Below are 26202 nucleotides of genomic sequence, written 5' to 3' on the forward strand. Positions count from 1 at the left end.
TCCATCAGGATGTAATAAATGGACTTTTGCTCAAATAGTGCTGTACTCTGATTTTTACTCATAAATAGGATTAGAAATTTAAAGAATTGTTTGAAAAAATGCGTAGGTTAGACTTTATTTTAAGGTGTCATTGTTACGGTGTAATTATATGTTTAAGTACTGAGTAAAATTAAGCAACTACATGTACTTACTATAGGGTTAGAGAAGGATTAGGATTTTGATACTGTTATTACTATGGTAAGTACATGTAACATATGTAACAAGGGCACTGTAAAATAAAGTGTTACCAAATCTTCTATAAATGCGTCCTTTCTCTATAAACTTTGTTTTCGTTTAACTTCACTTCCAGTGGGTTTGTACTTTTTTTTTTTTTAAAGGACTTTTATCATAGTTATCACCGGAAGGACTTCACTCCGAACATCCGTCTTCCGGTCATGGGCAACATGGTTGTAGAGGTGTAGCTGTTTCCATCTGCCTGCTTATTCGCTTCTGTTGAAGAGCGTTTGTGTCCATTTGACAGCTGTAATTTTATCGAGTAATATATTTATCAAGCAGCCCAGCGGTCAAAATGAATATACGCAACGCACGGGTGAGTAAATGAAAGGAGAAGCAGACATTAGTTCAGTCATCACACAGTGGCTGTGTCTCAAAACCCGTTTTGGGCGACATAGTAACTTACAACGAGGCATCGAGTGCAGATATTCAGTGTTAGTTGCTTGTCTTTTTTATTTCATCCACCTTTTGTGTTTTATTCGGTTTTATTGTGATGCACATTGCACACTCGTTGCTACTTTTAAAGGGGCCGCGTTCTGTACTTCTGTTTCATTTCTCTTCCATGAGCTCCTGCACCAAAAGCAGTCATCATTTAGTTATGTATGACTTCTTTCCAGCCTCTCTCTGAATATTACAATTAACCGTGCAGTTTTTTTGCTAATGTACTTTGTGTAAATGATTCAGCACTATAGCAGGTGACAGGTAGCGAATAGCTTGACTGATTGATTTTCTCTTTTACATGTTTCCAGCCTGAGGATTTGATGAACATGCAGCACTGCAACCTGCTGTGTCTTCCAGAGAACTATCAGATGAAGTACTACTTCTACCACGGCCTGTCCTGGCCACAGGTCTGATGAGATTTTCACCTCTGGCTTCTGGATTGTAATCTTTGAAACATGCCTTTCTGTCAAGCTTCTTAGATATGTTTTGTTAAACACGCTAAACAAGTAAATGTGAGTTGAATCATCTTATGGTGAACTGCTTGTTTTCCAGCTGTCATACATCGCAGAGGACGAGAACGGGAAGATAGTTGGATATGTTTTGGCAAAAATGTAAGTGTTCTTTTTCTTTTTTGCTTTAATATAGTGAAATATATAAGATGTTTGTTGTTAAATGTTTAAAGGGCGGAAGTGTGAGGTGTTGCATATGTCCATAAATAATTATAATGTAATAAAAATAATTATAATGAAATAAAACATTCTGTCCCACTTTATATTAAGTGTCTATAAAGGATTAATTTAGCCAAAAATGGAAATAATCCCATAATTTACTCACTCCTCAAGCCATCCTAGGTGTATATGACATTCTTCAGCTGAACATAATCAGAGTTATATTAAAAAATATCCTGGCTCTTCCAAGCTTTATAATGGGAGTGAATAGTAACTGAGATTTTCAAGCCCAAAAAAAGCGCATCCCTCCATCATAAAAGTAATCCATACTCCAGGGGGTTAATAAATGCCTTCCGAAGCGAAGCGATGGGTTTGTGTAAGATAAGCTATAATCACTGTCTTCTGGTTACGGCCGTACGTGAGTCTAGTTCCGGTGGAAGAGTGACCTCTGACCCGATGCAGGAGTAGCCTAAGCTTAGACACCTCTCACTGTTCAAATGGACCTATTTAGTGTTTGCAAACAGCGATGATGTTTTTTTGTGGGCGGAGCCTACCTGGTGGCAGAAAATGACAGTTCTGCAGTAGCAATCTGTGAAAGCCACGGTATAAAAGAGTTAATTATATCTCACAGTTCTGTCTTTTTTCCTCAGAATTGTGAGTTTATATCCCGCAATTCTGACTTTTTTCCCCTCTGAATTGCAGTGGTGGAAATGGGCAAAATTCACTGGGCGGACTCTAGTTTGATTTTTTTTTTTTTTGAAAAAATAGAGGTCATCTGGCTTTAGATGACCTTTCAGATGTTTAAAAACCTTTATAATCTATAATAACTAAATTATATAAATTATTTATTTTATGTTTCATTTAACCCCCTGGGGGCCGGCTATTGCAAATAATAAAAACAATACGTTGTGTTTTTCGTAAAATAAAATATAAATATACATGATGCGTTGTCCCGTCTCTCTCAAAGTGAAGTTCATTCTGAAATAAACAACCGGTTAATTTTAAGATGGCCATTTTTTAATTATTTTAGACCGGATCATTTCAGCTACGTTAATACAGCTTACCCATACGAAAGTTTCTGTTATGACATCTGTTAAAGTAACGGTTTCTATTCAGATTTTCGAACAATATTACAGTTCATCATCCAAGATTATTTATTTACCTCAAGCGGCCTGTTTTGAAGTTCTGTGAGTAGTAAGAAAGACGCGCACTGATAGAGAAGCATTTCCATTGGCTGCAGTCTGCAGGCATTGGCCAATAACAAAAGACGACATAGCGCAGCCAATTTGACAGAATGCCATTAAGTTTTTATTATCATATTTTGTGCTACGTTTATGTAGCTATTATATTGTAGATAAAATATAGTAATCGTTACAATGTCAAAAAAAACAACAAAAAAAACATATATATATATATATATATATATATATATATATAACCTTTTTTTTTTTTTTTTTTACTGTAATGCCGCCCCCCCTCGAAATTCACTCCCCACACTCCATCCCCTCGCAATTCTACTCCAAATTGGGCTATAGGGCTGGGACACAAACTTATGCTCCTCCCACATTTCTCTTTAAAAATTCTCGTTTTAGACGTCTAGATTTAGACTTTTATAGTTATAAATATGGATTTTTTAGGCATTTATTAACCCTCTGGAGCTGTATGGATTACTTTTATGATGGAGGGGATGCGCTTTTTTGGGTTTCAAACTTGAAGGTACCATTTACTGCCATTATAAAGCTTGGAAGAGCCTGGATATTATTTAATATAACTGTAATTACATCTATAATGACACTGTTGGCCCTTTCCCTACGCATATCACCAAACCTGTCCTAACCTCACCTGTATCCCACCTCAATAGCAGCACAAGCGTTTTGCAATAGATCAACACAATAAGTACATTGTACCTTGTAAGTACATAGTAGTTAAAGACCTCTAATATAAATTGTGACCAAACATTCTAATGAAATAAGATAAGTATTATTTTATGTTAACTGTGTGTCTTAAATTCCAAAGGGAGGAGGATCCTGATGATGTGCCTCATGGACACATTACATCACTGGTTAGTGTTTGAAAACATTGGCTGTTATTTCGGATCATCTGTACTGATACTGTCTTTCATTCTGTCTGCATGTGTATAAATAAATGCACTGCTGTGTGTGTTAATACAGGCCGTTAAACGCTCTCACAGGCGTCTTGGACTGGCTCAGAAACTGATGGATCAAGCCAGCAGAGCCATGATTGAGAACTTTAATGCCAAATATGTCTCTTTACATGTCAGGAAGAGGTAGGATCTACCAGCGCCTTCACTCTCTGTCATCTGAGATTCGCGGGAGGGATATTTCCTAACCTTGTTGCATTTGTTTGTATTTCAGTAACCGGGCCGCTCTTCACTTGTACTCAAACACACTTAAGTTTCAGTGAGTATCACTTCTCTCCCCCCCCCCCCATTTTATTATTTTTGTATTATGAATAAATTCTAGCTCTCAGTTTATTAAAACTAAATGAATTAATTACAAATTTTACTTCATAAATGGCTAGATGGAGTGTAATAGCATGGAATAATTGAAGAGGGATGCAAGAATGCATTCTGTGTTAATGAAGTAGTTCAACTTCAAAAACATGTCTTGAGACCAGCTTAATTAACTGATAGATTAAATATCATAATTAATTAGCGTGTTAAGTAGACGGCACTAGAATAAAGATATTTCCAAGGCAGCCTGAGAAACTATCTCCGTTTCAGTCATGACACCGGTTATTGTATGAAAATGAACTAAATTGCAGGCACATCAAAGGTGCACAGTCACATTGAAAGTGGATCGGACCGAGCAGCACAACACACCTGTAGCCAATCAGCAGTAGGGGGCGTGTCCACTCATGATGGGGGAGGAGAGAGAGTGAGCAAGAGGGAGATTTGGAGAAAGACTGTAGGAAGAGAGATGGCTGAGAGACATTACAAAAGAGAAAAGCCCAGAGGAATACCACTGGAAAAAGAAGTGCTATGATCAGGAAAGAGCTTCAGGACCTGCTTTAATATTAGAATAGCTAATTTTGTATATATAAAAATAACTTTTTTGTCCATCCTTGTCGTTTGTTCGTCATATTCACTTTAGTTTTCATGAAACATTATTTTGCTTCGCTTCAGCTATGATAAAGAGACATCCACTCTTGTGTTCATGCATTTTGGGGGTGGAGCAAAAAAGGAGGGTGTGTTTGTATCAAATATCAACAGTGTTTCTCTGAAATCATTTACTGCACCTTTAAGTGCATTTTTTTCAGTATATGTACTGATACTGCAATGTATCATTGTCATGCAAAATGTTTTCATCTCTGTTCATACTGTGTTGCAGGATTAGTGAAGTTGAGCCCAAATATTATGCCGATGGAGAAGATGCTTATGCCATGAAGAGGAATCTCACACAGATGGCAGATGAGGTATGTGGCGGTGCAGTTATACATAATTATGTGATGCCAAATACAGCTTCAAAATATTTTTTCCCCTGAATTTAAATTTCCCAAATTGCAACCTGACCCTTTACACCCACTGAACATATGTGGAAGAATAACACAGGCACATTTTATATATATATATATCTTCTGGAAACGGCCCACACATGCTCCATTTCCCTCCACCTGGATTTTCCCAACTGTGTGATTGGACTGTAACGTTAGTCATGGCTGCCGTATCTTTGCTGTACTCAGAAGGGGGCTCCTTTCTACTCAGACATTTGAAGTGGTTTTTGAATGCCTATTCAAAAACATATATATTTTTTTATCTCTCATAGCTAATTATTGTAAGTTGCTCAATTATTGTAGGTGGGAAAGTGACTAAAACGCAGTTGAAGAAATTACACGCCTACATTTGGTCATTGCGATTGAGTCACACCTTCCACAGATTTTAAATTGAAAATTATACAGGGTTAAATTGGGTTCACCTTCAAAAAGTAAAAAGCTAATGGTAGTTTCACTCTCTTAAAAACACTTTTAACACATTACATTTACCAGTATGCCTTCCTATAGTCAGTGGCTGACCCTGGTAGAGACATGTTTACTTGTATAAAAAAGTTTTTGACTTGGCCCCCACTATGGCGAACACTAACTTTTCCTGTTGTGTAGTTGCAGAAACCAGGTGTTCGCCTGTGGGGCTCAGAGGCTCCGGCATCTCAGGACACATCTGTGACTGGCCTGGTGGAGAAGCTGACGGTGCAGGATGGAGATGGAGACAGCGGAGGAGAGAGTAAAGAAATGAGTGAGGTCAGCGAGGCCACGGAGAGCACAGACGTCAAAGACTCCTCATCAGACTCTTAACTCACACCTGTCTGTTCACACCCATCTTATAGGTTTCAAATCGGTTTACAGTGTTTATATGCTCTGATGCTCATAATTTTATTTTCAGAAAACAGGAAAGTGACCTTGTAAAAGTGGTTCACAATGTTGAAATTACTTGAGATTTGTCAATAAAATTGGAGAGTAAACATCGAATGTGGTGGTGTCATTATCCTGGCAAAACTTTATTTATGAAGAAGTAGTTATGGCTTCTAAGAATAGTTCATTAGTTCATTCAAAGCAAGAAATGCCCTTTTTACCTCTGTAATCTGAGGAGCAAGTAAAAACAGGATATTATCCCAGCCATGAACCATGAGTTAATGCTTGTTGGTGGGTTGTAAATGATAGGACAACAAAATCAATTCACAGGACACCATCTTCAACTAAAAACGGAAATCTTTTAATGCGTTTTGGCCGTTCATTTACACGATAACGGTGTTTTGGGGGGCTGCAAACGCAAACTTTGAAAACAGGATTCAAAGTGCAAGTTTTTGAAATACTCAGACATTATTGTCACTGTGTAAACTACGAAAATGCAATTTGTGAAAACGGTGATGCCATGCGCATGTGTAATCATGTGGTCAGTCAATAGGCAAGTAGTGTTTCTTTACAGTGACATGGACAACTACTGGTCTGCCATTAATAATACAGTGTTTTTTTTTGTTTGTTTTTTTTCGTTTTCGTTGACAACGTTGGCGTCTGTATGCAAATTTTTTTTTTTTTTATCGTCATGTAAACCCATACCCGAGTCAACATTTTTCCTTTGAACTACTTTTTTTTTTGAAACTTTAGGAGTATGCTAACTTACAGGTGACCTTAAATAGAAACACACGGACTAAAAGCAAATAAATAATAATAATAAAAATAATGTTGTGGCGCCTTTAAGATTCCTGTCTAAACACTCTTTAAGTTACACGTGAAGAGTTTGCTCGCTATGCCGCGCTAGTTTTGATGAACTTATGGTTTGCCGTCAACTACAATATAGTTTCACTGCTCCATTCTTCAATAACAGCCTCTTTGCAAAGCTCATTACATTGCGACATATTAAAACAATCCTCATTCAAATGTGTCGCACAAACTGTTAAAATCATACTGACATAACCGGGGTCCTTGTTAAAAACAAGCGGCCTAGTTTTTCGGGATCTTCCAGAAGGATGTACAGAGCGACAGACGAGAGGCTTTTACCCACAGCCGGAGACGGCACAAGGTTTGGCAAACTTTTTTCTCATTTTACGCATTGTGGTGTTTATGAATATTGGCATCTACCCCACTTCATCCTGTGACTGGGGCCGCCCAAGTTACTGAATACTAAATACAGGCCTTGATGTAAAAACGTGGGATCACTATGTGGTCTAGTCGGGTGGTTGAATAATTTGCTGACAGATAAACTTTTCTATCAAGCTAACATCTTGTTCATGTCTAATATATATATATATATATATATTTAAATAGGATGAGATTTGTGTGGTCCACCAGAGGGCAGCAATGTAATAATTTAGCCTATTCCACTTTCAGAATTAGAATCAGAAAGAGCTTTAAAGCTTATTCTGATTCTAATTCTGAAAGTGGAATTTGGCAAAATTATTGGAGAAAGCAATAATTATTGCCAAATGTTTACATACACGCACAATGAATTTGTCTTGGTGACACAAGGTTACAGTGCTGAAGGAAAGTACAGACATAGTGCAGATATACATAGTTACACAATAAAAATGAAACATAACACAAAATTATAAAGACAACAAAATGTAAATAATGGAATATAGTACAGTAATAGAAACAAAGAATATATAGCCTATTTGTTTTGTACAAATGGACAGTTATGATAGACGATGTGTAGTAATGAGAGTTTTAATCCAATAATCCTCTCAACCGTCCTGACTGTCCGTTGTAGTCTCCCTAAGTCTGATTTGGTGGCTGAACCACAACAGACAGTTATAGATGAACACAGGACAGACTCAATGACGGCTGAGTAGAACTGTGTCAGCAGCTCCGGTGGCTCAGCTGGTGAAGGAAGTTCAGTCTCTGATGGGCCTTTTTCACAATGGAGTCAATGTGAGTGTCCCACTTCAGGTCCTGAGAGATGGTGTTGGCCAGGAACCTGAATGACTCCACTGCTCCTCAGTGCTGCTCATGATGGTGAGTGGGGGAGTGCTGGGGTGTTTCTCCTGAAGTCCACGATCATCTCCACTGTTTTCAGTGTGTTCAGCTCCAGGTTGTTGTGACTGCACAAGACAGCCAGTTGTTCAGCTCCTCTTGTGTGTATGTAGACTCTTCATCATCCTGGATAATGCCGATGACTGTGGTGTTGTCTGCAGACTTCAGGAGCTTGACTGAGGGGTCTTTAGAGGTGCAGTCAGTTGTGTTCAATGAGAAGAGCAGTGGGGAGAGGACAGAACCCTGAGGAGCACCAGTGCTGAAAGTGAGAGTTTTCCCAGTCTCAGTATCTGCTGCCTATCTGTCAGAAAGCTGGTGATCCACTGACAGATTGGGCTGAGCATAAATAGCTGGGTCAGATTTTATGATAGAAGATCTGGTCTGATGGCATTGAAAGCCGAACTGAAGTCCACAAATAAGATTCTTGCGTAAGTCCCAGATCTGTTGAGATGTTGCAGGATATAATGCAGTCCCATGTTGCCTGCATCATCCACTGACCTGTTCGCTCTGCAGGCAAACTGAAGAGGATCCAGCAAGGGTCCAGTGATGTCCTTCAGGTAGTCCAACACCAGTCTCTTAAATGACGTCATGACCACCAACATAAGAGCGACAGTCATTAAGTCTAGTGATTTTGTTTTTTGTGGGGACTGGAATGATAGTGGAGCGATGAAGCAGTGGGGAACGTCACACTGCTCCAGTGATCTGTTGAAGATCTTTGTGAATATTGGGGCCAGTTGGTCTGTTCAGCAGTGCAGACTTTTATACATGCAGGTGAAACACCGTCTGCGCCTGGTCTTCTGTTTTTTTGAAAACTCTGCTCACGTCCTCCACACAGACCTTAAGCGCAGGGTTGCAGGAGGTGTTGGTGTATGTGTGAAGTGCAGATCAGAGCGGGTGTGAGGTATGAGACTGGGCTTTTCAAATTGGTGGTAAAACACATTCAGATCCTCAGCCAGTTGTTGTTTCTCCACAGATCGTGGGATGGTGTCTTGTACATGGTGATGTTCCTCAGACCTGTCCGGACTGACTCCGGGTCCTTGGCTGAGAACTGTTTTTTTTTTAGATTTGCTAAATCATGTTAATGCAGATGATTTCAATCTTTCTCAGGTTAAGAACCCTTTGGTGGATAAAGATATGGATATACTATATTGTTTAAAACTACACTCACCTAAAGGATTATTAGGAACACCTGTTCAATTTCTCATTAATGCAATTATCTAATCAACCAATCACATGGCAGTTGCTTCAATGCATTTAGGGGTGTGGTCCTGGTCAAGACAATCTCCTGAACTCCAAACTGAATGTCAGAATGGGAAAGAAAGGTGATTTAAGCAATTTTGAGCGTGGCATGGTTGTTGGTGCCAGACGGGCCGGTCTGAGTATTTCACAATCTGCTCAGTTACTGGGATTTTCACGCACAACCATTTCTAGGGTTTACAAAGAATGGTGTGAAAAGGGAAAAACATCCAGTATGCGGCAGTCCTGTGGGCGAAAATGCCTTGTTGATGCTAGAGGTCAGAGGAGAATGGGCCGACTGATTCAAGCTGATAGAAGAGCAACTTTGACTGAAATAACCACTCGTTACAACTGAGGTATGCAGCAAAGCATTTGTGAAGCCACAACACGCACAACCTTGAGGCGGATGGGCTACAACAGCAGAAGACCCCACCGGGTACCACTCATCTCCACTACAAATAGGAAAAAGAGGCTACAATTTGCACGAGCTCACCAAAATTGGACAGTTGAAGACTGGAAAAATGTTGCCTGGTCTGATGAGTCTCGATTTCTGTTGAGACATTCAGATGGTAGAGTCAGAATTTGGCGTAAACAGAATGAGAACATGGATCCATCATGCCTTGTTATCACTGTGCAGGCTGGTGGTGGTGGTGTAATGGTGTGGGGGATGTTTTCTTGGCACACTTTAGGCCCCTTAGTGCCAATTGGGCATCGTTTAAATGCCACGGCCTACCTGAGCATTGTTTCTGACCATGTCCATCCCTTTATGACCACCATGTACCCATCCTCTGATGGCTACTTCCAGCAGGATAATGCACCATGTCACAAAGCTCGAATCATTTCAAATTGGTTTCTTGAACATGACAATGAGTTCACTGTACTAAAATGGCCCCCACAGTCACCAGATCTCAACCCAATAGAGCATCTTTGGGATGTGGTGGAACGGGAGCTTCGTGCCCTGGATGTGCATCCCACAAATCTCCATCAACTGCAAGATGCTATCCTATCAATATGGGCCAACATTTCTAAAGAATGCTTTCAGCACCTTGTTGAATCAATGCCACGTAGAATTAAGGCAGTTCTGAAGGCGAAAGGGGGTCAAACACAGTATTAGTATGGTGTTCCTAATAATCCTTTAGGTGAGTGTAAGTGTGCATATTAAGCCTGGCCTATAATAACGGGGCCTACCATAATAATGTGTTTATGTACTTTGCTATGTTGTTTAAATTGTATTAAATAATCATTACTGATGTACAAGTCAAATTTAGCTAGACTTTAGCTTCTTGACTGTAGCTTTGGTTAAAGATCAAATGTATTTTTGCTTAATGCAATATTTTTTCATAAATTAGTTTGAGATCAAACATTAATTGGCTGCCCCTTGTGTAGGAAGAGGAATGTTACTGAGAAAAAAAGCGCTTACTGAAAACCAAAAAACATTACTGCATTTACATAATTATCTCAATAACAGTCACTAGAAAAACATAATTAAGAAAAAGTCCAGAGTGACATTTACACTGTTAAGTTTATTAACACTATAAATACATGAACACAATTTCAGACAAGCAAAATAATACTTTTACCATGTGCATTATGTGTAGCCAAAAAACATTCAGACATTTAGTGATGGGGTTAATATAAATAGATGTGCATGTTGAATTTTACAGTTCAGGACATCATCAAAGTGCCCACCGTGGTGTGGCTTATTATTATGCAACTGCTGTCTCTTATTATTACGTAACACTACTCTCTCCATTACTTGAGGAGCACCATGGAATCATTTGGCCACATGAACTTCCCCGTTTCCATGATCTGTTGTGCCTGTCGTGATGTTGGCCTGCCCTGTCCCTCTGTGTGGTCTCTCTCTCTGAAGTCATGAGTGTGGCTCAGAAGAGACTGGTTTCGCTTGACTCCAGGATTTTTGGAAGAGGTACCTGTGGGTGTGAAACAAAAGTAAGCTCTTTTGAAATTACATTAACACAACACTGGTACTACTTTCTTGGACCATCAGTACATTTCAAGATCACTGACAGCTTTTCAGTTGGCATCACAATATCAAAGTAAATAAAATAACAAAGATATGTCTGTGTAAAAGGAAACAACTCTCCTCAATGGGGTTGTCACAATATCATAAAAATGTCTTATGATACTATACCAGCTGATGAAGTATCACGGTTCCAAGTAGTATCACGATACAAATCAGTATTGTGTTAATTCATTGTTCAAATCTACAAAATGAACCAAATTTTCATACATACTGGCTATTGTTACTAACAAATGAAATCAGTGAAAACAAAATCCATCCATGTCTGAAATGATATTAAGATGTGGCATTAATGCATTTACGCTGCAATTAAAATCGCATCAATAATGTTATGAGCTTAATGTTTTGAATATAAAACTGATTATAGAAATATAAAAAGTTGCAAAAATAAATTATAGGCCTACTTTTAAAATGGGAAACAAAAATCACCAGTAGGTGGCAGCAAGTCTCTACTTTAAAAAAACAAACAAATCTAAAATGTATTTTTTATTTTATTTTGCTCACACTAGCACGGCCATTCAGATTCTTGGGGGTCAGGGACAGACGCACAATTTGTAATCTATGCATTGCAGAACCATAAAGCAGGGCTTCTCAATTGATAGTTTATACAGTATGTGTGTTTTGCTGTTCTGTTCTCATATATTGCTGTGTAAAAACTACGCTAAATGCAAAGTTAGCATGGAAAAATGAATGGCAAGTCAGCTTTTAAAAAGAAGAATTCATGTTTCATAGAAGCATAGACTTCATAGAAGCCAGTCAAATGCAAAAACTACACAAGAGAAAAGAAAATACCTTGAAATTACCTTAAAATACCTACAAATTATTAAAACAATATAATTGACAAAATTATACATTTTTCTAGATTCAGACTAGGGACGCTAACGGTTAATCGAAGATTGATTAATTGTCGATAATTATTTAATCGATAACTTATCGATGGTCGAAGGTCATCATTAGATTGTGTCATTTTGAGGTGTGTGCGGCTCATGGGCAAAACACATACAACAGACACGGAAAAATGAAACAAGCACTCCGTAGTTACGTATTACGGCATCTGCTCTTTAATTGCTCTTGCTGTACTTTGATGTCACACACCGATCTGTCTGCGCGGTGTCAAGTCGAACACACTTAGGGCCTGATTTACTAAACAGGGCAAATTAGCGTGAGAGCGCAATCCCACAAAAGCGCTGATGGGAGTGGAAAGTTCTGCGCATGATCTACTGACGACACATAAATTAAAGAAAGATTCAGCCGGATCATTTTCATAATGACCAACTCAATTTACCAAGAGCAGCGCAAATTAGCGTCTGGTTTAAGACATGCTTTTTTGGCCCGTTAAATAATGGCGCAAATACCAGTAAATTGATGAGCGCAAACCTTAGTAAACCACCTTATTTAAAAACTCTCCTCTCATTAATTTTGCGTCTGAAAGGGAAACTCCAACAAATGCATATGCAATAAGGTCAGCCGCAAAAATAACCCTGTCCATGCCTTTTCAGCGCAAATTTTTCACTGCGTGTCTTTAATAAATCCTGAGAGTAGTTTTTTGCTGCCAATAGAGGGTTTGCACTGGTGCAAGCTGTAAGTAAATCTAATGTCTTCAAGCCATGCAACGGATTAGGTAAGCTAGCTGTTTATTTAGAAACATAATTAATCAAGAGTCAAATAACCCTTGAAAGTGATTTTACTGAACAAAATAATTACTTACTTGTGTAAACGCCACAATAAAAGTACATAGAATAAACAAGTAATAAGATCCTGGTCGATGAGTAATGGTTTTCCAGCTCTGTTTCAGCTGTGCGTTCCTATTCTATGGCGCACGATAAATAGAAATCTGTCAGTCTGAGCGATCAAACCAATCCAAGCACACTCTAGCTGTAAAACAGTGTCAGATTGGTCTCTACACATCTTCCCTATCCACTATACCCACCCACCACCCCCGAAATCCAGTTTCCATTGGTTGAACGTTCAAATGACGTTAACATGATCTAATTGCAACATGATCCGATCCTGGAAGTTCTATAGCTTTAGCCAAGCAGCCTGTCATGCCACTCCGGGATCTATGTCTTATGTTGTGTTTGGGCTCGCTCGAGACCACCTGCTTAAATAAAGATATACAATCTACTATGGTTTACTAATGTTTTGCGAAGGTACAAACAAAAAATTGGCGCAAAATATTTACATGGCATCATATGTGTACTGTTTACACATACGTGCACTATTTCATACAATACTTGGTATAGTTTGGTCTAACTGAAAAAAATATGTTTGTTATATTCTGCTTGTTGAGACCTTTAAAGATCCATGACAAGTTATATACAATGATTTTACAGATCACATTTTCATGTAAAGCAGTTATTTTTTCACTCTATGAAAATAGAGCACATCTAATTGTAAAACCAAGCTTCTACACTTTAAAAGACAGCTATTTTGTGTTGGTTAAGCAAGTGGTTATCACATCCAGCGTGATAACATAGTAGCGCCCCCCTCTGCCCGCTTTGGATTTAAGAGATTGGTTATCGATTAACCGATTGTTAATTTAAACAACATTAGATTATGGGAATTTATGTAAATTGGCATCCTTAATTCAGACGATGCCTTCTTATTAATTTTGTATGCATGTAGGCTTGTGTAGTTCATAGTAACATTAATACATAAACAAAGAAACGTTAATACTGTACATAATATATTGTTTGATTTTTATGGACATTTTTGTACTGTGTTGACTTTCCCCTTGATCAGAGTCCTGAAGCAAGACCAGTTGAGAACCACTGCCATAGAAGACATTAGTGTGCCCCCATTGTTAAAAGAACAACAGTTCCCAGTTGTCCCTCCCTGACAATGGCCCCCACTCAAGTTTGTGCACACAGCAACTAATTAATTGTTAACTTGGGAGACTTCAACACTACATACCGCTTTGAGATAAGCCACGTTGCTCTGTCGAATCTCGCTGAGCAACTGATCCCGAGGTGTTGGGTCCACTCTAGGTGGCTGTCGCCTTCGAGGAACCGGCTTTAGAGTCTTTATCATATCTTTCAGGTTGGCTCTCTCATCTGCAGGTCCTTCTCTTGCCGTGCTTCTTTGTTTAGGAACACTCCTCAGCTGAACATTAGCTCTTCCATCTTTCCTCTCATCCCTTTGGTTCAGTTCCAGAAGTGGATCCCTTCGTTTTGGAGTCTTTTTCAGTTGTACTTCCTTTAAGGGGTTTCCTGTGTCTGAACTTCGAGGATGCTGTTGTGGGTCAAGATATTGAGTCTTGCGGAGCTGCTGAGGAGGACTTGGTTGTGGTGAAGGTTCAGGAGAACCTTCAGAACTCTCCTCAGCCCCATCTTGAGAACCCTGCAGTAGGGCCAACGGTATGTAGCCTCCTAGCATTTCCAACATGCCAGGGGGCAAATTGAGAGAGTTCTCATACATCTCCATGACCTTCCTATGCTCTTTCATCTGCTGGAGCTTCTGGTCCTCCATTCTCTGCTGCCGCTGACGGTCCAAGTTTCTGGTTAGGAGATTGGTGACCACCATCCGAGGCCCAGGGAGCTCAAAGTGGTAGCCCATCTTCAGAAGAGTGTTGTTAGCCTTGAGGAGACGAGACACTTCCATTTCTGCATGGTGTCCTAGCATGTGCCTTTGGTTGTGAAAGCGGAGCTCAGTAAGTGTCTCATTGAACTGAAGGCAACGTATTATTGCCACAATCCCTTTTCCTGTGATGAAATTGGATTCGATATTTAGTGTGGTGATGCTTCTGTTCTCTCTGAGCATGTTAGCCAGAGCGAATGCCACGTTTTCATCTGCACCGGTATTTGCGATGCTGAAGGTCTTAACGTGTCTGTTCTTCTTGAGAGCATTGACGTAATCAAGGAGCATTACTTTGGGAATGTTTTCAATGTTGTTGAGATTGACATCTGTGATAGAGGGGTTGTTGTTGTGGATCTTATCCAAAGTGGTCTCCAAATTCGTTTCATTCCCAGAAGGTCTTGCGGTCTTTTTAACAAAAGTACTTCCACCTAGGGCAAGTTTCGGGATCTTCAACTTGGATATGACCCTTTCCTCTTTCTCGGGAACCCAGTTCTCATATGAAGAGGGAGCAGGTTCAGACTTGGTGGAATCAGCTTTCGTCTCCTCATTCGCTTTAGATTCTGTCTCATTAAGTTCTGATTGTTCTGTCTTTGCTTCAACTTTTGTATCTGCAACCTCTGGAGGCGGCTGTAAACCATCTTCTGAGGTCGCTATGGGGTCGGTGGCATCAAGTTCTATCTCGACAGGCTGCTTGCTTGCTTTGTCCTCTTCTTCAACCTCCATTATCACTTCTTCAATCACTTCATCAACAACAACAACATCTCCATCTCCTCCCTCAACCTCCTCAACGATCTCCTCATAGACATATTCCACCTCTTCAACTTTATCTTCTTCTTTTGCTTCAAGCTCCTCATCGGTTTTCTTCTGATGATGACAAATGGACAGAAGGGTCAAATCTGAAGAGTTGAACAACTTTTAAAGACTACAAATTATGAAACATTTAATCTCCAGCAACTTACTCAAAGCCTAAAAATAGAATGTCCTGTTTACAGCACAGTTGCTGTTTCAAAGCATTTGTTGTTGTAGTATTTTTGGCCTCCTGGTTGCAGCAGTTATAAATAGTCAAATTTGATGATTAATAATCAGAGTTCGAAGCACTTCAGCAAAACAGTTTATATGACATGAAATGCTCTGAATGTAAACAACGCAAACAATAACTTATCTTACCTGACTGGGTAATAGAGTTGTGGGAACTCTCTCCTCCTCCAGCATGCGTTTGGACTCTTTCTCCCAGTACATGTATTCCACCAGTGATCTGTGATCAAATGATCCAGTGGGTGGTTTGTCAGTTTGGTCTCTCTGCCTCATTCCCACCGGCACTCTCTCATCAGGAGCGATCTCTTCCATCTCACTCTGGAGCTGTTTGAGCTCCTCTGTCGAGAGGCCTGCCAGAATCTCATCCTCATCGATCTCTTCTTCTGACTGGGGCTCGCTGCAATCTGAAATAGAAAAAAAAATACACTGTAAAATAATCGTAAAAAAAAAAAAATCGTTTTCTTCAAAATAAATGTGACTATAGCCGCTTTCCGACCGGAGGAACCTTTTCACAGTTCCTAGAACTATTGGCTAAAGTACCCGGATGTCGGCGTGTTCGCACCGCAGGAACTAGGAACGATTTTAGTTCTAGGAACTCCATTTGGAGGAACTAATTTAGCTCCTACTTCAGAGTAGGGTCTAAACCAGCACTATAGGAACTACCCGTGACGTTAGTGTACGCTGATGACCGAACGCATGTGAAACACCACCCGCCATTTTAAAACAGCTATAATGTAAACACACAGATTATAGCCTATATATTTACTCCACAAAGTAACTATACAAACGTGGGAAACAGTGATAGATGGGTCTCTAAACCTTTATGCTGAAGAGAAAATCCAACGCAACTTTGAGGGGACCAAGTCAAACATGATTATGTTTATCTGCCCAGCTAGCAACACTGGACATCAACCACACGGCATAGGCTAATAACCTTTTTTTCCATATACTGTCTACTTTCTATAACAGTTCTATCTAATAACAGTACTGTTAGACAGATCGCTAATTAATAAACACAGTGAACGCGAGCATTGTTTGCTCTGGCGTTCTCAGCGCCGCCAAAATAAAGGTCCGTCGCGCCGTCAAAATAAAAGTCGCTGTGCTTTGCGTCCCTCCTACCAGTTCCTATGGCCACTTGGCCAGTGCGAACGCAAACAGCAAAACCGAGTTTGGGGGAAGAGTAGTTCATAGAACTGTTTAGAAGTGGACAGTTCCTATAACTAAGTTCCTGTAACTACTTGGTCGGAAAGCGGCTTATGTTGTGTTAAACCAATGAAAGCCGGATATCGGGCACAAATACCTTTTGTATGCTGTTAAATAGCTGAGTAATTTCTGTGCCACTGGCATCACCAAAACAGGTTTCTCAATCACTCTCCCTGCCTGATATAAGTCAGACAATCAAGGGAATAAAAATATACAAACTTGGACACATTTTGTCTGAAAATTGCAATAACTATCCCTTTAAGTGATATTACACATTTTGTACTGAATGTCAGGACAGCTAATATGTTCAATACAACAACACGAGTTTGATATTTCTTAAATATATTTTAAAGCTCGATTACTTAAAACTACAGTGCGATACTACCACCAGATTTAGCACTGGTCTACTGGGAATTAGTTAGAGATGGAGTAGGCTGAGTGTTAAACTCATTTTCTTTCAGCACCTCAGAGCTTTTTACAAAGATCACCTATTTTTTTCTCAAGATTAATGGCAACAAACGGCTGAATATATTAACAACAAAATACCTCGGACTGTCGCCTCACGAGAAGCGTCTCTCTGCCTCATTCCCAGCGGCACTCTCTCGTCAGGAGCAATGTCGTCCATCTCACTCTGGAGCTGTTTGAGCTCCTCTGCCGAGAGGCCTGCCAGAATCTCATCCTCATCGATCTCTTCTGTGTATGACTCCTGATCCGTGTGCTCAGACATGTCCACCTTAGTGTTTTCAAGAACTCAACTAAAGCCACTGGTTTCGAAGCGCAGCGAGAGCGTCGTGGCAGGACTCAAGGCCTTATGCCGCATGTACGATCTAAAATAACCTCCATTCAACAGAGGGGATGGTATTTATGGAACACGTGGGGAGATACAGACATAGACTTTTTTCAGCAACTTGAGTCAGCTGGTCCGTCCCCTGAATTTCAACATGACAGACTAGAGAGAGAGAGAGAGAGAGAGAGAGAGAGAGTAGGGTGGAGAAAAACAGCAGCAGGTGGACATGCCAGTCAAGCGGCCCCGGTGGCTCAGACGCTAACTTCAGCTACAAACATTTTATTTAACTGGAATTACAGGATGACCAAAGAAAAATAGACATTGTAAACCTGGCTGTTTGAAAGGCCAGTAAAACAGGCCTGTTCCATGTGTTAAAAAGCTGCGTACCATCAGCACTAGAAATATATAGTGATTTGACCCCTAATCCTCCACAGTTCTATGAGGACAGAAATAAAATCTGTCTGATGTTGAACACAACAGTCAGGCGGTCAGGAAAAGCAGGCTGATGTAGGATGGAAAGACTCCACAAACATTAGTGTTGTGTAGCGTTGGAGGAAAAATACTTGAGCAAGTGTAGTTTGTCGGAAATGTTTGGAAAGCTAAAATTGCATATTGACATTGAGAGAGTTTAAAAAAATAATTGTGGGTTGACAGTCACCTTAAAATACAAATATTGCATAATCACAATATACACTCATTTTATAATATTACACCAGGAAAACAAGGCATCCCATTAAAGTGTTCTTGGTGATCCCTTTATAGATGCCATTCAGTATTCTAAATCTATTAATACTGTATCATTTGTGACACAGATCAAGACCAACAAAGACTAATAGTCTTTTATTGGTGTTGAATAATCATCAAACGTTTTTTGAAGGTTAGCTATAAATATTAGCCTGGGTGCCAGCCCGAACCCCGCCCACAATATTTTTTGGTCGGGAAGTTCGGTCTGGACTCGCTCCGTTGAGGAGCTATTATGCCCGAACAAAAATTGTTCGGACCAATCAAATTGTCAGGGCGGGCTTTATACGATGATGGACAGATAAGCAACGGTAACGTCATCATCCACGTCATCAACGAGCGCTTGGGTTGAATTCAAATGACTGCCGCTGAAGAATTGAGATTTCACGAGTTCACGCTTACAAATAAGTCAGATAGAATAAATGCATATTTGGCGTGCTGTCTGAGGAGAGGCTTCGGGCTCGGTATTCGGCCCGAACCCAAAGTACTCCCCCCGTATTCCTGGCTGTGGAAGAACAAGCCAAGAGTGAGTGCAGGGATGCTGAAAACTGTCATGTTAGGTGAGTTGACCGAGTGAATAAATATATGCTTTCCTCTCATGCTGATAGACGGTTGATTGGATTGATTATTTGAATGTGCTCCTCCTGAAATTTGTTTATAAAACATCATGTGTAGATTCCGCCATCGCGTCTGTTATAGAAGATATCGACAGCGCATTAATTTTAAAAGAGGAACAGAGAACCGCGATCGGAAACATGAATGAAAAACATACGTCACTTACTCCGTTGCTCTGATTGGTTGTAGGTCTATCCAATTGAGTGCAGAGGATTTTTTTTTCCTGGTTCGGTTGAAACACGCCCCATAATCAAAGCTCAATGGAGAAGTATCAGACTCACATTCTGACTAGAATTGAGTATGACGACGTCAGGCTATATAAATATGCTAACGGAAACAGCTTAAATTATTTATTTATGCCCACAAAGATTATATAAACTGACATGCTATCCTTGTTCTTCCTTACTTTTACAAACTTTAATCAATGAATAGTAATGATCCTAGAAACAATATTTCAATGGCATCGTTTTTCCTGTCTCTTCAATAACATGCAACATATTAATAAATAATGATGTTTATGTGCATGAAAATATAGTATCTGCATTTGACCCTTGTATCAGTTTCATTTTTTTCTTGCATTAAAAACGCTCAACATGTTTTGAGCAATTACCATAATTCCCATGTAGAATTTTCTCCCACCTACACTAATTATACATCAATGTGTATTGTAGTTGCAATAATTCTGCAGTGTTGAAAAGAGGCTTATTGTTAGCTTGAAGCAAGATTTGGTTTAACAGAAAGACAGCTAAACCAAACATGAACACAAAGCCAGAAACACCATATTGTGCACCAATACTGGCAGAATGTAATCTGTAATCTGTCTTTATAAAATGGTAAGCATGGGCAAAACCTATTTTTGCATGCATTCACAAACACTTGGAAAAAAAATAACACACTTGTATAGGCCAAGCACATAGAGGCCTTTTTGTTTTAGTATTTAACCTGTAGATGTTCCTTGATTGTGAATCACTGAGAATTATAAAAGCTGAATTGGTGATGGATTCAAATAATGTGATCCATTTTCTCTTTAAATTCCAACAGATTTTATTTCAATTAAAGGTAAAGAACACAATAAATTAAACAGACAGGAAAAAAGCTAAATGTCCAATCGTTTGGAGGGATTTGGATAGCAACTGTGCCTGGCACTTAGACCAGTGACATTTGAGGTCTAAAGCTTGCACAAATACTCTTTGCCAAGCATACATTTCCCATAATTCCACATGACAGTGGCCAGCCTTCTAAATTCAGATACAGGGCGATGGCATACAGTAGAGCACATTCATTAAAACTTGAGCATGTTTCCAAGGGCAACAGAATTAAAGCTGCGATTCTTCTTTAAAAATGTACTTTCAAGTGGCCCTTCATAACACAACACCATAATCTGTGCTTTCTCAAAGTAGAGGGGGAAAAAAAATGGAATCAACCAAGCAAATCACTGTTTGATCAAAGCTTTGCACCTGTACACCAAATCGAAACAAAAGCACTAAATGTATACAAAGTATACCGGATTATTATTTTTTGGTATAATATTCATTACTTAGTGTACGTTAGTAATATAGAAGCGTGTGCTGCTGTATATACCTTTCTGTCAACACTTAAGTTAAGCTCTCAGAAGGATCATCCTTCAAAAATAAAATGTGAAAAAAAAAAAAAAAATGTTCTCAAATATCACTCAGAAATGCATGGAACTGGCACAATATAATTACTTCTGAAAGCCACATGGCTTGCTGTCCATAGAAAGGCAAGATTGGAAAGTTTTACACTGTTTTTCAAGAAAGGAAATGTAAAAATGAAACAGATAATAAAGCTTAGCCTCCAGCACTTAATAATAATAATAATAACAATAATTATAATGATAATAACAATAAGAATTACAACAATATCAACAGTAACCATAATAATTAAAATTTGTTAATCATAACAAGTAAAGCATAATAAAGCGTTTTATTCCCATTGTCAAAGATTCTGGCACAGATTGTTAAAACAATGAATAAAAAGACATTCATGAACCCGGTCCTACACACACACACACACACACACGCACACAAACAAAGTGTCAAACAGAATGGTAAGGATGTGTAAAAAGACTAGACAATCTCTCTCTCACACATAAACTAAATAAATAACCATTTAATCCCAATAAGTGAACAGCAATTTCACTACAGCACACATCAATCCCCAGGGTGTCATTACAAAGCGTCTTTGTGTTTCGTCGTTTCGAATGGACTGACAACAAAAGAAAGCTGTGGTTCACTGATTAAGAAATCGATGCATATTTCTGAATATTCCAGAAGTTAGAGCAATAAATATTTAGTGGGAAGGCATGATATCTCCGTCACGTCACACGGCTTTAAGATTTCAGAGGCAGACTCAGTACAGTACAATGGCAAGGCTGCGAGGAAACGCGAAATACGTAAAAAGAGGGACGAGAGGAGAGAGTCTGAAAGCGCTTCAGTAAAGGCTTTTGAATGATGTGAAACACACACACACCAAACCTACAAAATACACACATTTGCATACAGGTTTTGTTTTTTGTTTTTGTCTTATAAACACGCCACACTGGAGACCTTCTGTATAAAACCAAACCCATCCCTGACTGTGTCCACTATGGAATGCAAATAATGAGGAAATATTATATTAAATCTACTCGTATACTCTCTCTCCTCCAGTCTCTCTCCTTTGCCATTGCTGAGGACTCGTTTTCTCTCCCATAATAGAGAGAATAAAGATTGTTGAGAACTAGAAAGATTCGTTTCTGCATAGTGTTCACCCACCTTCCCCACAAGCGTTCTTTGTCGAAAACACAAAATCAACATCTCACTTATATGTATCTATATACATGATTTTCCCCTTGATATAAATGTTTAGGAATGAAAATTGCAACCAAATAAAACATTACAAGGCATACATAATAATTAGCAAACCTAGCACAAATGTTCATATATAACAGTCATAAGGACATACTGCGTATCCTTAAAGGTAGGTGCGGTCACCATATTCATCTATGTAAATTGGAATAAAAATGTAAACCACAGAAACAGGGAATCAATAGGAATCTAGTCAACGTTTAAAGTGCAAGTCTGTTGCAGTTTCTCTTCGCAGAAAACAACAATGTGCCAAAAAACTGGTGCAAGTCTTCTGACGTGAACTGCTGCGCAATAGATTCGCCAGCGCCCCCTGGTGGCAGCTGACTATATGGCAAGAGCACATCTTTCGTACACTTTTTCTGTCTGACCCATCGAAGCATGGTACTGATTTTGGACAATCTCCCAAGACAACACAATCTCTTTTGTCTGAAGAAATAGCAAACACATACACAGAAACCCGTTTGGTCCTCAAGGAAGAAAGGAGACAAACTGAAGCCTGGGTCAGAAGCACATGGAGTCGGGGCGAGAAGACTCTCCATTGTCTCTCCTTTGGCAGCCCTGTGGGCATCTCAAGGATCTCTCTGTATCCGGCTCCAACCGCACACTGAGATCCGAGTGCCTCACCTTAAGCATATCTCCTTACAGGAACAGGTGGTCGACCTTGGAATAGGATTCAGGCATTGGACTAGGAGATCCAACTGAAGTCTTTCTCGCTTCCCGCTCTGGCGTCTCCTTCCAGAGCCGAGTCACTTTCCTCTTTGCCATCGTCTATTGCTCTGTCGTCTCGCTGCGACATCCCTGAGCCGGCTCGCCATTTCCCGTTCTCCTCCTCGCCTTCACCTTCTCCCATCAGCTCGGCCTCCACCATCATCTCCTCTTCCCCGTCTCCGTCGGCGGTGTCATCAGGGAAGCGGTGGTCCCCGGGATACAAGAGTTCCTCTTCTGGGGAGCCGTCCTCGCCGTTCTGGTCCAGCAGGGCAGCCATGCCTCGACCCGAGCAGTCTGCGCAGACGCCGTGGCGTCGAGAGCCATGTTTGATGCCCACGCTGGCGGCCGACATGAAGACGCGACTGCATACTTTACACACGTACTTCTTGTCCTTACTGTGGACCTGAGAAAGAGTGACAACGCATTGTTGAGAGACAGCAATTCAACTTTCTTTTACAAAAAAGTACTGTGGCAAAAGCATTATAACACCATAGTACAAGATACGAGAGGCTTACAGCGATCCTGTTTGAGCCTGGAATTAAAGGGATAGTTCACCCAAAAATGAAAATTCTGTCATCATTTACTCACCCCCATGTCGGTCCAAACCCGTAAGACTTTTGTTCGTCTTCCGAACACAAATGAAGATCTTTTTGAAGAAATCGGAGAGCTTTCTGTCCCTCCATCGACAGCTACCACTTTGATGCTTTAAAAAGTTCATAAAGAGATCGTAAAACTAATCCATATGCATTGAGCGGTTTAGTTCAATTCGAGTCTCTTGAGATATTTGGACTAAACTGCTCAATTCATATGGATTCGGTTTACAATCTCTTTATTAACTTTTTGAAGCATCAACGTGGTAGTTGCGTAGCTGTCTATGCCAGAAAGCTCTCAGATTTCGTCAAAAAAGATCTTCATTTGTGTTCTGAAGATGAGCGAAAGTCTTACGGGTTTGGACAGACTTGAGGGTGAGTAAATAATGCAAGAATTTTAATTTTTGGGTGAACTATCCCTTTAAGATGTTTCAAAGGTGATCTGTGGCTGGTTGCAAACAAGTTAGTCATCTAATTTTCTCTTCAGCAGTGGTCACGACTCACAATTTTAAGTCATGAGGTAGATTGGTTCAATTTGAATTCGGAAAGGTGGCTGTAATGCAACATTTTGGATGCCAACTGCGTAAAACACCAAGGAAGAAGAAAAGTGTAAAGTGGCTGTGTTTATGGAATAGGCCCCTGATCACAGGTGGACAGTGTTAAAAACGGGGTCCGACAGGCTATTTTGAGGTCGGGAAATACTCAAATTATATTTGTTAATAGTCAAAATTGCATGTGACCACACTGGATTTATACAACCACGACAGTTAATCATGCACAGCCAAAGTTCAGTTAATACAGGTACGGTTAACAAGCAAGTTAATGAGATTTTTTGCTCAACATGACATGCCAAAGCAACAGCAATATAAAACACCCCACTGCTCAATAAATAGTTTGATATATTAAGAATAATTCTTTCACCCAATAATATAGTTTCCCAACCCTTTTGTCCTTAATTGTACCCCACAGCTCCTTCAGTACTTGAACTTAATCAACAGAAACCAGAATTTTTTTTCTCTTTTACCTTAATTTACACTGGATATCATTTAGCATAATCAGTAATATTAAAGCTACACCATGTAACTGGTTGTGTTTTGGCTCTGCTCCTCTGTGTGGATGAATGTAGTTTGAGGCAAAGGTGTACACAGATAGAGGACATCAGAACCAATGGACAAATAAATTGTAGTTATTAAGTTTTTACCATTTTGCAAGATCCATGGTCAAATTTTTTTTGTTTGTTGTGACAACAAATGTTCAGCTTTACACTGCCCAGAGCCAGAGTCACTATTCTCTGTGGACGGACATGACGTGACATGCATGGTTGAATGATGGATTTTTACCCCAAAATCCATACAAATCATTATTATATTACTTCTATACTACAAACAATCACTACTGTGGGTAAAGACAGTATTCAGACTCACCAAGTAGCTTCCTCTCATCTGTTATTTTAAACTGCATTTGGTTTGATATTGTGGTTGGTTAATCTTTTGAAAGGTTCACAAAACAAAACTTTGCCAGGAACCTCAAGAACCTGCTTCAGTACGTCTTAGGTGAAACCCTGGTTGGGAATCACTGATATACAGCAGTTAATTAGGCTATTTACAGTTGCCTAGCAACATGCCACATTCATGTAGAATGTACGTTTTATCCACAATTTATCTGCACATTATAATGGCTTTGAACCACTGATCTATATAAATGACTGGATTGCTCATTGACGTCATAAAAAGTGAAGCCACCGCGCCGCCATATTGGTGTTCCCTAGTATTCCCTACCATTCTATCGAATTAATAGGAAATCTTCTGATTTTAATGAGAAAACATTACCTAACGAGTCAGCGTTTTTATATCTGAAGTCTCCTTGTACAAAAAGTTACGTTCATGTTCATTACAGTAGCGAATATCAGCTGACGTATGAGACACCTAAGCATTTATATTTCAAAAATCTCACAATGATTCTTCTAAAATCTGAATACAGATTTATGCTTTGCAAGACATGCCCGCACAACTTAATTTGTCATGTTCAGTTATTCACTGTGGTTATGTAATTATGTTGCTAAATAATATTCGTACAGTAACTGTAAATGATTCAACAGTGTTTTTGTTAACAGCATGGATTTCGAAGCAGTAAAGACAACACATTAAACGTTGGTTAAATGAATAATTAGCTCAACAATAATAATCAAAAATAACACTCAATTCATATGCAAACTGTCATGCTAGTAAAAAGCCGCAGAATATGAGCTGACCTGTGGCTTTTTAACGGTTTCCAAGATCTCCAAGAGTCTGAAGTGGATGTTGGTCAACAAAAAGACATCAGGAAATAATATACATGCTTTACACCTCATGACGCTGACTGCGTATGGATTTAAAGACATGATGGTGCATGGTAAACCTTTTTAATATAATATAGTGCAATTTAGTAACGGGATTGTATGTATTATAATATTTATTGTATATTCTTTTCAATTTCTGCTAATAATCCCAGATATATGTTCATGCTTAATATCTGCCATGCCGAAAAGACCATAAACATTACAGATAACGTTCGAAGTATCAATTAATGTACAAAGACATGTGCGACTGATTCGCTGCAAATCGGGTGATTTTAGCTCAATGTTTTAAGAGAAAGAGAATCGTAAGATGGCGCTCGAACATTTCCAGTGGCAATGAGCAATCCAGTCATTTATATAGATCAGTGTTTTGAACACATTTACATTTAGGCGTTTAAAATATGCTTTTATCCATAGCGGCTTACAATGGATTCAAAGTAATCAAGACCTCGACGTTCCTTATGCCGCGCTCTACTGTGGTACATTCACCGTATTAGCGTTACATGCATACATGTACTGTGCTAACATGTCTACAAAATCATCTCGAACAGCAGCAAACTGTGTATCCACTGTCATGGCTTGCTTCACAGGAGAAAAGAAGCA

At 39.4% G+C, this 26202-nt stretch overlaps 3 protein-coding genes across 4 annotated transcripts in view; 1 reads left to right on the forward strand and 2 right to left on the reverse strand.

The window, feature by feature from the left end:
* Nucleotides 1-402: 402 nt before the first annotated feature.
* On the forward strand, nt 403-5864 carry naa10 (N-alpha-acetyltransferase 10, NatA catalytic subuni). The gene is made up of 8 exons (XM_084428972.1): nt 403-589; nt 1023-1121; nt 1267-1325; nt 3399-3444; nt 3554-3669; nt 3758-3802; nt 4733-4817; nt 5499-5864. Exons 1-8 carry the CDS (start codon nt 569-571, stop codon nt 5688-5690), a joined length of 663 nt encoding a protein of 220 aa, XP_084285098.1. The 5' UTR covers nt 403-568; the 3' UTR covers nt 5691-5864.
* Nucleotides 5865-10604: 4740 nt separating this feature from the next.
* lmod3 (leiomodin 3 (fetal)) lies at nt 10605-19986 on the reverse strand. The gene is made up of 4 exons (XM_084427882.1): nt 17503-19986; nt 15886-16157; nt 14056-15582; nt 10605-11032 (listed from the first exon to the last, which is right to left on the reverse strand). Exons 1-4 carry the CDS (start codon nt 17681-17683, stop codon nt 10985-10987), a joined length of 2028 nt encoding a protein of 675 aa, XP_084284008.1. The 5' UTR covers nt 17684-19986; the 3' UTR covers nt 10605-10984.
* A 139-nt stretch (nt 19987-20125) lies between these two features.
* The window catches only part of zbtb46 (zinc finger and BTB domain containing 46), a 76404-nt gene continuing 70327 nt past the window's right edge, over nt 20126-26202 (reverse strand). The window contains exon 8 of one of the 2 annotated variants that reach the window (XM_084427881.1): nt 20126-23077. In XM_084427881.1, the coding sequence (XP_084284007.1) occupies nt 22652-23077 (426 nt within the window). In that variant the 3' untranslated portion in view covers nt 20126-22651. The remainder of the gene's footprint in view (nt 23078-26202) is intronic. The other variant, XM_084427880.1, reaches the window with a different exon arrangement.

This window comes from Rutilus rutilus (genome assembly GCF_951802725.1).
Source record: "Rutilus rutilus genome assembly, chromosome: 13".
NCBI lineage: Eukaryota > Metazoa > Chordata > Actinopteri > Cypriniformes > Leuciscidae > Rutilus > Rutilus rutilus.